The following is a 15,025-nucleotide window of genomic DNA, read 5'->3' on the forward strand; positions in this document are numbered from 1 at the left end:
TACATGTACGATGACCATTGATGGATAATATCTTATAGAGATTTCTTTGGCAGTTTAATGCACATTTTCCTTGGATTTGAGGTAAGCGGCCATTACACCTGGTGGCGGATTTGTGCCCTTTTTGGGATTCAGCCCTAAAATATCACTGACACTGGGATCCATTTGTTAATCGCTCACCATTTATCTTGTAAGAAAGATTTTATTTCTCAAAGAATGGGTGCTGAGAGACAGGCCTAAACCTTCCTCCTGTGTTCTTGATTTTAACCTCATATTGGAAATACTGCCCTCCTGAACCTTATTCACACTCTTCATTTCCCTATTTCTTTTTTTTCTTGAAGACTATGTATTATGTTCTTACAGTGTCCCCTGATAGGTTTCATCCCCCAGACCACACTAAAGGCATGGTTTTATTGCTGTCTGTGCCCTCATTGGGCGATTCACCCTCTCCATTTGTCCTGTTTACCATTATCAGTGAAAGAAAATTTGGTTGACACCAGAACAGTAAGACCCCTTTCACACTGAAGCGTTTTTACATCGTTTAATCGTTAAAAATAGCGCTATTAAAACGCTCATAAAACGCTCTATATGCATCTCAATGGACCCATTCACACTGAGTCCTGCAAGCAGCATCTTTGGAGCAGCTTTTGCGCGCTGAAAAAAAAAAACGCTCCAAAAATGCCCCTCTCCATTGAATTGAATTGAAAGCGCTGTAAGAATGCCTTGCCCTTTCACACTGAGGCTATGCAAAAACGCCCTAACGTTAGGGTCTTTAGCGGTGCTTTACCATCGTTTTTCGGGCGCCGGCAGTGTGAAAGGGCTCTGAAAGCACTCAGGCTTTCACATTGGGATTGCAGATGAGGCTTCCGTCAGGTGCTTTACAGGCTTTTTTTAACGCCAAAGCGCCTGAAAAACGCCCCAGTGTGAAAGGGGCTTTAGGCTCCATTCACACCTGAGTGTATCAATTTAGTGGCGTTTTCATAATAACTCTTATAGGGGTGAATTTCCCTTCCTAGGGGTAGATTTTCTCTCACTTCCTGTTCTCTCCCTTCGTTTGTAAGTAGGAGTCGTTTGTAAATCGGATGTTTGTAACTACGGGACCATCTGTATGTCATTTATGAAATTATCACAAAGTATCTCGTAATATGAAAACAAGCAGCGTATGCATTATCAGCTGTCACCCAATGTATTAACTCTGAAATGTGTCCATTATAGAAAAAAGACAAATATAACAATACATAAAAGACATATATGTGTAAAAAAAAAAAATCCAAACCATTATTTTGGTTATAACCAAAGGCGTCTTCAGAGAAAAAACACGTACTTCACTGGAGTGACATCCTATGGTGTCCTTTCAGATATCAAATGCTCTCCCATGAGGTGGAGCAGTAAATGTTGAAGAGCATACAACATCTAGCACTGGCCAGGTTTTCAGTATGACACTGTGCAGAACGAATGTACAAAACAGAGTTTCCCAAGCTAAGTGCTTCCTTTTAAAGTTTGTGTAAATAAGGCTTTGGTTATACCTCTTAATTCTTGAATGTTTGGTGTGCCATTGTAAATCTATGAAAAATAAACCTTACAGTCAGCGTTGATGGGTCTAACCTCAGTGTTTACATTCTTCATAGATTTATAGTTAACAGATTTGACACTCTAACTTCCTCTGTTGAATTAATGCGTTGCCCCTTGGCTGTATAGAAACCTCTCACGAAATCAAAGAGCAGACTAATTTTGTAGTGGATTTCATGGACTCCGTTACACTGACGGCTGCTATCATGGCTGATCCACAATGCATCTTTACAAAAGATTTTTGATATTGGGGAAAAGATAAATCTTAAAGGGGTTGTAAAGGTACAATTTTTTTCCCTGAATAGCTTCCTTTACCTTAGTGCAGTCCTCCTTCACTTACCTCATCCTTCCATTTTGCTTTTAAATGTCCTTATTTCTTCTGAGAAATCCTTACTTCCTGTTCTTCTGTCTGTAACTCCACACAGTAATGCAAGACTTTCTCCCTGGTGTGGAGTGTCGTGCTCGCCCCCTCCCTTGGACTACAGGAGAGTCAGGATGTCCACTAACACACAGCTCCTTTCTCTATCTGCAACGTAGAGTAGCTGCCAACATGAAGGTGTTCACACACTAAGATGTAAAAAAGTAGAAAAATGTGCCGCTTACTTAACATTAACCACTTCCAAACAGGACATTTTCACCCCCTTCCTGCCCAGACCAATTTTTTGTTTTCAGCGCTGTCGCACTTTGAATGACAATTGTGCGGTCATGCAACACTGTACCCAAATGAAATCTTTGTTTTTTTCCCCCACAAATAGAGCTTTCATTTGGTAGTATTTGATCACCTCTGCGGTTTTTCTTTTTTGCACTATAAACAAAAGAAGAGCGTCAATTTTGAAAAAAACACAATATTTTTTAATAAATATCACAATAAAAAAATAAAAAATCCTCATTTTAGGCCGATATGTATTCTTCTACATAGCGTTTATTGATTGGTTTATGCAAAAGCTATAGCGTCTACAAAATAGGGGATAGTTTTATGGCATTTTTATTTTTTTTGTTTACTAGTTATGACGGTGATCTGCGATTTTTATTTTGACCGTGACATTGCGGCGGACATATTGGATACTTTTGACATGTTTTTGGGACCATTCACATTTATACAGCGATTAGTGCTATAAAACTGCACTGATTACTGTGTAAATGTGACTGGCAGGGAAGGGGTTAACACTAGGGGGCGCTGAAGGGGTTAATATGTTCCCTAAAGTGTGTTCTAACTGTAGGGGGGAGGGGACTCTGTACTGGGAACACACATTGGTCTCCTCACCGCTGACAGGACATGGATCTGTGTGTTTATACACACAGATCCATGGTCCTGCCGTGATTGCGGGCAATTGCGGGTGCCCGGCAGTCATCGCGGCCGCGGGTCCCCAGCAATGCGGGCCTGCCGCCCTGGAAGCCAAGGACGTCATGATTACGTCCACCCGGAGGGAGGCTTCCCGCCGACGTCATTTTACAATGACTAAGTAGGGAAAGGGTTAAATACTAAACAATTATCGTCATAACAGAGTGTAGTAATTACGGATTACAATCTTCATAAAAATGCAATAATAATAATAATGAATCCTCATTAACTGTGCAGCGACATAAATTGCAAAGCGATGTGCTCAAAAATGTGCAAAAAGGCAGTCCAATATGTGCAAAAGGAATTTTTAACAATAAAGTACACTATGCGCCCAAAAAATGACAAGTAATGTAGAAATATAAAGAAGTCCATTCAGAAACAACAGTTCATGGGGGAAAAAGTGCATGTGCCTACAGCAGTGAAACCCAGTTCATCCCAGTGTTTCCACCATCCACGGTAAGCTAATGGTTTGCCCCAGCCTCTCACCTCACCCTAAAGGTCTAGTCGAGCCTTCAAAGCACACTAATGATATCCAGGCCAATTAGTGACTGAGAAATCTCTTTTCAAATTCCAGTTAACATGTAATGAAAGAGGGCTCCATAGTGTAGTAGTTCAAAGTAGATTTATAAAAAAAAACAAGCAATAATCAAACATTACCAAAGATCATATATTACTTTAGATGCCTTCCTATCCCAATTCCGGCTAAATTCTTCAAGCAACTAAACATTAAACTGAGACAGTTTATTTGGAATAAAAAAAAAACCAAGGGTAGCCTTTTCCATTCTTACCTCCATTACGGCTCATGGTGGTATGAACTTACCTGACATCAGGAATTACTATTATGCAGCAAAACTAGATCAAATGAAATATTGGTTCTCCCCCCAGAAAGATAAACTATGGTTGAACATAGAACAAGATTCTACCAAGGCCTCCGATTTATACACCCTAGCATTAGCTAATATTGTACTCCCAAAAGTAGTCAATCCCAATCTATTAAGTATTAAGGCCACACTATTTGCATGGAAACACATACTTTCTAAATCTAGACATTTAGGAAATAAATCTAAATTATACCTCCCTACAGAAATTATTAACTACGGCAAAATCCGTATGTCAGTAGACGATTGGATCAAACAGGGATATTATCTTTACGTTAACCTCCCCCTGAATTATAAAAATGTCACTTTGTGCAAGCTGGGAAGGTGTAAGCGTCTGAGGGATTTTAACCCGGAAAATACGATAGAGATACCATCGTTAATCAACAAAGGGATTACGTTAAAAAAGGTATTTCATACTTCTATAACATACTTTCATCCCAGCCAGTTGAAAAAAAACGCTCATATGATAAAATGGGAAAAAAAACTTAGACGTATCCTTTTCCTGGGATCAATGGAAAAAATCATTCCAGACAATTAAAAATGCATCTTCATGCATCGAACATTGGGATAACGCCCAAAAAATTACCAATAGATGGTATCTAACTCCCTACAATGTCCGACATTTGTTGGAGGTGCAAAGAACAAAACTGGAAACCTCCTACACACTCTTTGGAGTTGCGAATCACTGAGAAGCTTTTGGAACTCAATATCATCCTTCATAGCAGATTTCACAGGCAACCTGCTTACGCTTACACCTGCCTCAGCTTTACTGGGCATTGACCTGGAGATATACCCTACCATTTATAGAACTGTCGTGACCCATATCTTGATAGCCTCGAGACTAACTGTTACTAAACTATGGAAATCCACAGAAGCACCTAATATTTCCACGGTTATAAATAGAGTAAATACCCAAGCTCAATTCGAGCTGATGCTAGCTTATAAAAACCACACAATCCCCTCTTTTAGGAAAAAATGGAAAACATGGCTAACACATCATAGAGCCTCCGCCTATTTAAAAGATTGCAATATTTAATTTCTACTTGAGTTTTTGAAAACATTTATGCTTAGTATTAAGCAGTATGCAGGTGTAGAGCAATGAATATTTTATTAGTTTATAGTGGATATTTTGTTTGTATTTATTTTACTTTTATTTTTATCTTTATTTTTACTCTTTCTATAGTACAGGCTGTACCATTACTTATCGTGATGTCCTACAGTTAGAACCCAGTTGGGGTAGACTGGTCTAGGTCATCAAGGCCCGTACCATGTTTACAAGCACAGCCTTTACAGATCTGATTATATCTCTGCTGTTTTGTTTGTACTGCAACTCTGTCATGTATGCTTTTGCTGTATGTATGTACTATTTTATTGATATAATAAAAAAATTTATAGTTGGGGAAAAAAAACAAAAAAAAAAAACAAGCAATAACACAGTTTAAAATTGTGCTGTTCAGCTCCAAACAAATAGGGTACTTCCGGTCTATGCCACGACTGGACAACTGGCTCCTCCCTGATGCGTTGCAATCAGCACTGTCCAGACAGAGGGTCAGGGGTCCTGCAGGCTCATAGGACAGCTCAGTGTAGTATGAAAACTCATCCTACAAGCTTCACCAGGAACTGATAGAAGTCACAAGACTGCTACATACTGCTGATGAGAAATGGTACAGTATTTAGCTTTAGTAATTTAGCTTTAGTAATTTAGCTTTAGTAATTTACTAAAATGATTGTATTTCCGTGTTCTGTGTACTGTGGGAGACCAGATCTAGTGAATGCAGGGTCCTGGGTTTAGTAACACTTTAAGGCAGAACAGAGCTGGAAACAATGATGAGGAAGTATTACTGCTAAAACCCTACAAGAGATAGACTCACATGAGCTTTATTGAAATATCATTCTTGGCTAGACTCTTTAAAATGTTAAATTATGACTTGTTGTGTTTGAATTGAACAGATTTAACGAAGTTCTAAAGGGAAAAGTTTTTTTAAATCGTAATGCATTCTATGCATTAGGATAAAAAAACTTCCATGTGCAGCAGCCACCCTTAGTCGATATACTTACCTGATCTCGATCCAGTTCTGTTGCACGAGAGGCTTGACGCCACTGGGTTCCGCTGCTGTCAATCAAAATCGGTGAACCAATGAAGAGAGAGGGGGCGGGCCGGGCCACAGCTTAATGTCTGAATAGACACACAGAGCAGTGGCTTGGGTGCCCCTATAGCAAGCTGCTTGCTGTAGGGACACTCGGTAGGAGGGAGAGGCCAGGAGCAACGGCGAGGGGGGCCCAAGAAGAGGAGTATCTGGGTTGCTAAGCAGGTAAGTATAACCTGTTTGTAATTTTAAATAATAAAAAACAAGACGTTGGTATCAATTTAATCATTGTGTTCAAAATGGTGACCAGGGTCATAGTTGTTTAAAGACAGTAAGGGCATTATGGGGTTATGTACAATAATTTGTGTATTTGCAGCTGTGGGCTTAAGGTGGCCCCACTCCCTGCTCAATGGCAAACTGGCTGTGATTGACAGCAGTAGGAGACAATTGGCTCCTGCTGCTGTCTCAGTCAATGAGGAGGGAGAGTCCCGGGACAGTCGAGGCTATTGTGAACATTGCTGGATCGGAGGGAGCTCAGGTAAGGATTGGGAGGGCTGGAGGGGGCCACTGCACACAGATGTATTTTACCTTCATGCTTTGAATGCATGAAGGTAAAAATCCTTTAGCCTTTGGAACTACTTTAAGTTGCTACTGTCTCTAAAACTTTGTAATTATGCAGTCAGTTTGACTTGTCCAGGCTTCCTTTAACAGGGAATTGAGGGGTGTTAAAAAATAAACCTACATACTCTCCTAGGTGCATGCAGCATAGATCAGATGCTACATCTGCCGCCTCTACACCAAGAACTGAGCAATCAAAGACCCCTGACCGCTCGGTTCTAGGTTTTCAGTGAGCTGAGAGCCAGTGGCTCTCAGTGCTACCCATCCATCACTCACTGGAGCACTGAGCTTTCAAGGGGGTGGAAACAGAGGGCTCAGGTTCTCAGTGGTGGACCGGCTGATTGACTTTAGCCCACTGTCGGATGAATACGGGTCAAAGGAGTGCAGAGCAAAGTGCACTCCTGTGATCCCCAGGAGAAGTAGGGCCAAAACAGTTTTGGCCCTACTTTTCCTTTTTAATGTATTGTGAGAGTTCATCATAAAATGACTAAGTGCTTTCTGTTGAGAAGCTGCTCGCCTAACGCGTGTTCCCAAATCTAAGTTCATTTATATTTCAGCCTGAAATTATGTCAGCTCATTCACTGCCATATCAAAATCTTTGCGTTCCTTTTAGAAGTTATTTATGACTTTGACCTGTCAGTGGATGGCATCCAAATTTAAATAACTTTTTGTACAGCTTGACGTGAACAGAAATAACACAAACCAGATTTGCTTGAACTCTTCTTTTACTATACATGTTTTGGCATGAATGTAAAAATAGTTTCTTCTTTTAGCCAATTATCTATTTTCATTTATTTTCTGGTCACTTTGGCTTTGACAACCGTCTACATTTTTTAGTAAAAAAAATAAGTAAATGTCTTCCTCGTACATAGAATTGCCAGTTTGTTTCTTTGACAGTGCAGAAGCCTTCACACTATATTTTAATTATAGCTAGATGCACAAATGGGATTTCTTAAAGAAAAATTCTTCCTAAAATTTGTTTTATGAGGAGCGAGGCAGAGTTTGATCTCCTGACATTATCTCACTGCTGTAGCCCCAATAAAGATGTCTTCTCCTTACTCCAATTAACCCATGACATCAGCATTGTGGAATCGCCACATTCCCAGGATCCTATAAAGAAGGCACCCCAGAGAAGTTTTACAGGAAAAATCCTGGCTGCCATGTTATTAGCCCTACAAAGGGTATAGCCATCAGTAAAGAATTGTTTATCTGCTGACAGAAATCTCAGTAGCTGTGAATGTAGAGGGAAAATTAGGTTTCATGTAGGAATGTGAAATGTGTCTGAATTGGACTACATTTTATGAATATGCCCCTTGGTCTCCTCTGTACACAAAGAGATCTAATTCCCAGTAGTATGCAAGTTGAACTTCAAACGGTGTGATATACAGTTGAGATATGCATATATTTTTGGGAAAGGATTTGTAATTTTAACTAACCACCATTCATACACCTCTGCCAAGAGGGTGATATCACTTTCTATATTAGAGCTGAGGAATACAGGTGTCACCTCCCTCTCCAAAACCTCCCGATCGGAGGAATATACCGCTACATACATTTTTGTATCTGCGGTTCAAATTTAATGGTATTTCCTAAAACATATGTTAATGCAGATAAAGCGCCTGCATCGACTCAAAGCTCTCCCATTGGTCTTATTCAGGTGTGGTAATCTAAAAAGTAGGAATCACATTTTTCGCATCTTTACAACATGAAACACACAAAGCACATTTTCTATTGGTTCATGGTGGAGAAGTAACAAGCCACACAACCGTGGTCATCCTTATAGTTGTTAAAAACTGTTAATGGAAAATGCTGTCTTAACTCCTTACTGTGATACACTTTGCCCATTAAATGCATGCAACTCTAAAGGCTTATTGCTTCATGGCAGTGTTTTTGTTTCCTGATTGATACCAGGTTACATGTTTTAAGGGGGGAGGAATTTCCTCATTGATCTTAAGTTTTTTTGGTTCATTTATTATGTAAGAGTACCATTGGCAGGGCTTTTTTTCAGCGGGACCATGGAGGAACGTAGTTCTGGCACCTCCAGCACTAAATGTATGTACTGGAAGGGGCTGGTGGGAATCTGTTTTGGGGTGGGGGTCTATTGTTGCTGGGTAAGTCTACTGTTGCTGGGGGGGGGTCTTGTCTTGCTGGGGGGTCAATTGTTGCTGGGTGGGATCTACTGTTGAGGGTGAAGTCTATTGTTGCTGGCTGGTGGAGAGTGTATTGATGCTGGCTGCTAAAAAATGTGTTATTTCTGCTAGGGGTGGTATTTTCTTGTGGGGGGTCCAATGTTGCTATAGGGAAGTACTTTGTTGAGTGGGGGGGGTCCATTGTTGCTGGGTAGGAAGTATTTTGTGGTGCGGGGTATCCATTGATGCTGGTGGAAGTCTTTTGTTGTGTGGGGGGTCTATTGTTTCTAGGGAATCTATTGTTGCTGCGGGGGGGGGGGGGTCTATTGTTTCTGGGGTATAGTCTATTGTTGCTCATTGCAAGGGATCTGTTTTACTATCTTTCTTGTTTTCATTAACACATTTCATAGAAATTACTGAGTAGCACAAAATACTCGGTTCTGTATTCTCTGAAAGGTGCTGTACTGAGAGGTGGGTAAGGGGTGGAACCAATGGATGGTGTTCAGAAATGGGTAGGGGGCAGAGACAAAGTGTGACTCGTAAGCAGGGCTGTGGAGTCGGTAGATAAATGTTTTGACTCCTAAATGTTCCGACAATCTAAATTTAGTAGGAGTCGGAGTCGGTGCATTGTTTGCTGACTTCGACTCCAGGTACCCAAAATTTCCTCCGACTCTAGGTACCCATAATTTCCTCCGACTCCACAGCCCTGCTCGTAAGGGTGGAGTTCCTGCACTTATTCCCTGAGAAAAAAAGCCCTGACCATTGGCATACTGTCGAAACACTACTTTGAAAACCCATCTTCCTCCATTTGTGTAGTTATTTTTGATATGCAGGTTCATATAATTAACTCTCTTTTACTGCATAGGTAAACTATGGACCAGAAGCATGAAGGTTGCCTATAATATACTGCATAAGTTGGGAACAAAACAAGAGCCGATGGTCAGGCCTGGAGACAGGGTAAGTTATTGACTATTATCTATGTCTGATAAAGGGAAAGTATAATTTAAGTTGAGAAAAAGATGGGAACAAAAAATCCAGACAGTGGAAAAGCCCCCTACCGGACCCCTATAAGGACAGACTTGATTGACACACCACGAGACGACAAAAGGTAAAATTCTAACAGTTTGTTACAATCTTATTTAAACATATCATATAAAAAATGGGACAACATGTCCAAAAACAGCATAGACCCTCTACTGAATTGGCACAATACCTAGAATGAATCCAATGCATATATATAGCTAGATTCATAAAGACTTACGACGGCGTATCAGTAGATACTCCGTCGTAAGTCCGAATCTGCGTCGTCGTATCTTTAAGCGGTATGCTCAAATTGAGATGCGCTTCTCTGTTGCTAAGATACGACCGGCGTAAGTCTCCTACGCCGTCGTATGTTAGCTGCATATTTACGTTGGCCGCTAGGGGCATGTACGGCCATTTACGCCGAGAATATGCAAATGAGAAAGATACGCCTATTCACGAATGTACGCACGCCCGTCGCAGTAAGATACGCCGTTTACGTAAGGCGTTTTCAGGCGTAAAGATAAACCATCAAAAAGATGGCGCAGCCAATGTTAAGTATGGACGTCGGGACAGCCGTTGAATTTCACGTTGTTTACGTCGTTTGCGTAAGCCGATTCAGAATGGATATATGGAATATATAGTATTTTTGTACTATATATTGTGTTGTAAATTTACCTGGAGTGTTCAGCTGCTGTTCATTTGTGCTTGTGATTATTATTTTTTTACATAGTAACATAGTTACATAGTAGGTGAGGTTGAAAAATAGACACAAGTCCATCAAGTCCAACCTATGTGTGTGACTATAGGTCAGTATTACATTGTATATCTGTCAGAGAAACACATTGTGAAGAGTCATGTTCTACTTCCTTTGAACACTAGATGGCAGCAAAGTTCACAGTGAAACCCTCATGCACAACATGACTTACTGGCTGTCTATAAAAGCTCAGGAAGTGCTCACAGAAATTGCTGGTTTGCCTTCAGCTTCCTGTTTCCTTGTTCCTTGTTGTGACTTGTTCCTGTGTTAGATTACCTGCTGTGACCCAGATTGCCTCTGACTCTGCTGATCTCCTGGACCTGACCTCGGCGTGTACTACGGACTCCACTTGTCTCCTGTGTTTGACCCTCAGCCTGTGACCTGGACTTTGCCTCTTTTCTCCTTGCCTTGACCTTTTGCCTGTGACCTGGACTTGCCTTGTGTGTTCCCTACACAGTACCTCCGGCTGTGTTGGGACTACCTTACCTGCCTGTGCTTGACCCTCAGCCTGGTTTTGGACTCTCTGGTTAAGTTCTTCTAGCAAGCCATGCACCTGCCAGTTTGACACAGCTGCTCGACCACTTGAAAGACCCTGATACAAGTCTACTTGAACCTGCTGGGTAGCCTGTGCCTCTTTGTGCCATTCCTCCCCTATCTCACTTCCAGGGGTCGAAGTGCGCTTAGTCGTAAGGGTCAACTGCTCTCGGCCTCGGTAAGTACTAGTCTGCCCGTAATAGTACAAAGCAGCCATGTCTGAGGCCGACAGAGCGCGTTCCCCTCTCGAAATCCTGTGCCAACAAGTCTCCGCACTCACAGATGCAGTTCAGAAATTGCAGGAAGGCTACACCCAAATAGACAATCGTTTCTGGACCTTCCGTGTCAACAGCCGCACCTTCGGCACCCAGCAGCGGGGCTCCTCCTTCTCAAAACGCTTCAGGTCCCACAGTGATCATGGCCTCTCCTGAGCCCAGGGTACCTACTCCAGAGCGATTTGCTGGCGACCGCAAAAAATACAGGGCGTTCAAAAGCGCCTGCTCTCTTTATCTTGCTCTCCAGCCCAGGACTTTTTCCTCTGAGGTAGTCAAAGCAGGGTTCATCATCTCCCTCCTGGCCGATGAACCACAAGCCTGGGCCACAGTTTGATGGAACAGAGGAGTCCTATACTGAATACAGTCGACACTTTCTTTGAGAGTATGGCACAGCTGTATGATGATCCACAGCGCATGGCCACAGCTGAGGCCACCCTGCATAACCTGTCTCGGGGTCGGAGGCCGGTTGAGGACTGGAACGAGGAACGAGGCCGCTCTCAAGTACCAATTCCACCAGGGGTTGTCGGAAGCTCTTAAGGATGAGCTGGCCAGAATTGAGACCCCTACTACCCTAGAGAACTTGATCCAAGCAGCCACCAAACTGGATCGACTCATGTGTGAACGGCGTACAGAACGCTTCCAGACTCCCCGACCCAGTTGGATGCTCCCCAAGCCAACTCCCATCCATCCACCCTTCCCGACTGCTCCAGTTTCCTCCATTCTGGTGCCCGAGCCAATGCAATTGGGACTTGTCCGTGCCCCTCTTACTCCAGAAGAAAAACTGCGTAGGCGACAAGCCAATCTGTGCCTTTACTGTGGAGGTTCCGGCCACTTCCTTCGCACCTGCCCAGTGAGACCTAGTAAGTTCTATCCTCAATTTGTCATAAACTATCAAATTGCAGGAATTTCCCAGACTTACGTTACCCTCTTTGTCTCCCTGCAGCTAGCAGGAAAGGAAACCCGCCTACCGGCTATAGTTGACTCAGGAGTGTGTAGCTGCTTTCTGGACTCCTCACTGGCTTACGACCTGCATATTCCCCTTTTGACTAAGAAATAAAGCCTCCAGGTACACCTGGCCGATGGGTCTGTTCCTCACTCCGGACTTATCACCCAAGAAACCAGACCCATCCTCCCCACCACAGACTCCGGTCACCAGAAGTTTCTACGCTTCGATGTAATTCCCTCTCCTATGTTCCCCATCATCCTGGGCCTTCCCTGGTTGCAAGCACACGAACCCCGAATAAATTGCTCCCAGCACTGTCTGTCTCCAGCTCCAGCCTCTTGCCTGGCTGTGACACCTGCATCTGACAACCTCCAGCACGTACCTCCACTATATCTCAAGTTTAAGGACGTGTTCGACAAACAAACAAGGGGCTGACCGTCTACCACCTCACAGGCCATATGATTGCCCCATTGACCTCTTGCCTGGCTCCGAAATCCCTTTTGGCAGGATCTTCCTGCTATCTGAAAATGAGCTACAATTATTCCAACGCTTCCGAGCTGCCCAAATCTTTTCCAAGTTGGATCTCCGTGGGGCCTACAATCTCATCCGGATTCCTGCCGGCGACGAATGGAAGACCGCTTTCAGGTCCAGGTTTGGGCATTACGAGTATCCCCAGAGCAACGGGCAGACAGAGGACAAACCAAACCTTGGAGCAGTATCTCCGCTGTTTCTGTCCTATCTCCCAAGATGACTAGTCCACTCTCCTACCTTACGCTGAGTTTGCGTACAATAACTCGATCCATTCAGCCACCAATCAAACACCTTTTTGGGCGAATTTTGGCTTTGACTCTTTCTTCCGAAATCTTTTCCTGAGCTGTCTGTCCCTGCTGTACAGGACCGGGTAACCTCCGTTCAGCAGAACTTTCAAAAGATCCAGGAAGCCATGCAAAAAGCACAGGAGGACTACAAAAGGTTCTACGACAAGGGTAGAAAGGAGAATCCAGCCTTCAAGGTGGGCGAAGAAGTGTGGTTATCAACCACTAACCTCAGGCTACCTCTTCCCTCACGGAAACTGGGCCCAAAATCAAGAGAATGATCAATCCTGTGGCCTTTGAACTAGTTTTACCCAGGTCCTATAGAATACACCCTGTGTTCCATGCATCGCTACTCAAATCAAATCTGTTGTTCCTAGCTCCTTTCCTGACAGAGAAGAACCTCTGCCTCCACCTGTCCTGGTGGACGGAGAGAACGAGTTCGAGGTGGAGAAGATTTTGAGTTGCAGGAAGAGGGGTAGACAACTCCAGTATTTGGTCAGTTGGAAAGGGTATCCCCCTGAGGACAATTCCTGGGAACCCTCCCGGAACTTGCATGCCCCACGTTTGATCCAGGCATTCCACCGAGAGCACCCGGAGTTTATGTCCTGTTTGGGCATCCAGAGGCCGCCCCTCGGGGGGGGGGGCACTGTCAGAGAAACACATTGTGAAGAGTCATGTTCTACTTCCATTTGAATGCTAGATGGCAGCAAAGTTGACAGTGAAACACTCATGCACCACATGACTTCCTGGCTGTCTATAAAAGCTCAGGAAGTGCTCACAGGAATTGCTGGTTTGTCTTCAGCTTCCTGTTTCCTTGTTCCTTGTTGTGACTTGTTCCTGTGTTAGATTACCTGCTGTTACCCGGATTGCCTCTGACTCTGCGGTAAGTACTAGTCTGCCCGTGATAATATCCCTGTATGTTGCGGTCGTACAGATGCTTATCTAATAGTTTTTGAAACTATCAATGCTCCCCGCTGATACCACCACCTGTGGAAGGGAATTCCACATCGTTGCCGCTCTTACAGTAAAGAACCCTCTACGCAGTTTAAGGTTAAACCTCTTTTCTTCAATTTTTAGTGAGTGGCCACGTGTCTGATTAAACTCCCTTCTGCGAAAAAGTTTTATCCCTATTGTGGGGTCACCAGTATGGTATTTGTAAATTGAAATCATATCCCCTCTCAAGCGTCTCTTTTCCAGAGAGAATAAGTTCAGTGCTGGCAACCTTTCTTCATAACTAATATCCTCCTCCTTTTTGCGCTGGTATATTTTATTATTGTGATACCCAAACATAAGGAGATGACACCAAGGTCTCTGCAGCCTTCTTGTTCTAGACTTGATATATTGCTATACTCTAAAGGCATCATTTTATGTTCAGCACATATTACTTTGATTATTGGTTATATTCTTTTAACTTTACTTCAAATTGCTCAAAAGATATTTTCAATTAAATATCTGCTTTTATGTTTTACAACTTCCATTGATGATAAAATAAAATAAATCCCTGAAGTATATATAAATACAGAGATGACACAGAGGTCTCTGTAGCTCACTTGCTCCACGTTTGCTGAAAAATGTCACTGTACTATAAAGGCATAATTATGTTCCAACACATAGTAATTTCACAGCTCTGTTCACTAAAAGGGCAGGATTTAGCAAGGACTTCTATCGCAGATGGGACTCATACATTCATCTAGTATTTAAACATTGCTCACCCTCACTGGTCTAAATTTGCTATAACCATTTGACTGCATTCCCACCCAATGTGGGTGGTAGACCAACTAAACCTTTAATTTCCTTCTGATAAACCCATTCTAAAGACAGGATTTTGTTTCTGTGCAAGTGCTTATAGTTTTAGATATACAAGAAAAGCTTGTGTAAGGTGTATATACAGTATACTGTTTTCACATTTCACAGGCACGGAGCGCCGATATTGTTTGATTTTTACAGAAAATACAGAAAAAAAATAGTACTATCTGAACACAGTGCCTATACAAAAAACACTATCCATCCTATGATTGGTATAAGGTTTTTGTGCTGGTTTGTTTATTATGCTTTTGTTTC

The 15,025-nt window shown here is 42.6% G+C and overlaps 1 protein-coding gene across 7 annotated transcripts in view; it reads left to right on the top strand.

The window, feature by feature from the left end:
• DIP2C (disco interacting protein 2 homolog C) overlaps positions 1-15,025 on the top strand; it is a 612,079-nt gene that overhangs the window by 371,929 nt on the left and 225,125 nt on the right. For all 7 annotated transcript variants that reach the window (XM_040352676.1, XM_040352677.1, XM_040352682.1 and 4 more), the window contains one exon: positions 9,486-9,577. In XM_040352676.1, the coding sequence (XP_040208610.1) occupies positions 9,486-9,577 (92 nt within the window). The remainder of the gene's footprint in view (positions 1-9,485; positions 9,578-15,025) is intronic.

Source organism: Rana temporaria, chromosome 5, assembly GCF_905171775.1.
Source record: "Rana temporaria chromosome 5, aRanTem1.1, whole genome shotgun sequence".
Classification (NCBI taxonomy): Eukaryota; Metazoa; Chordata; class Amphibia; order Anura; family Ranidae; genus Rana; species Rana temporaria.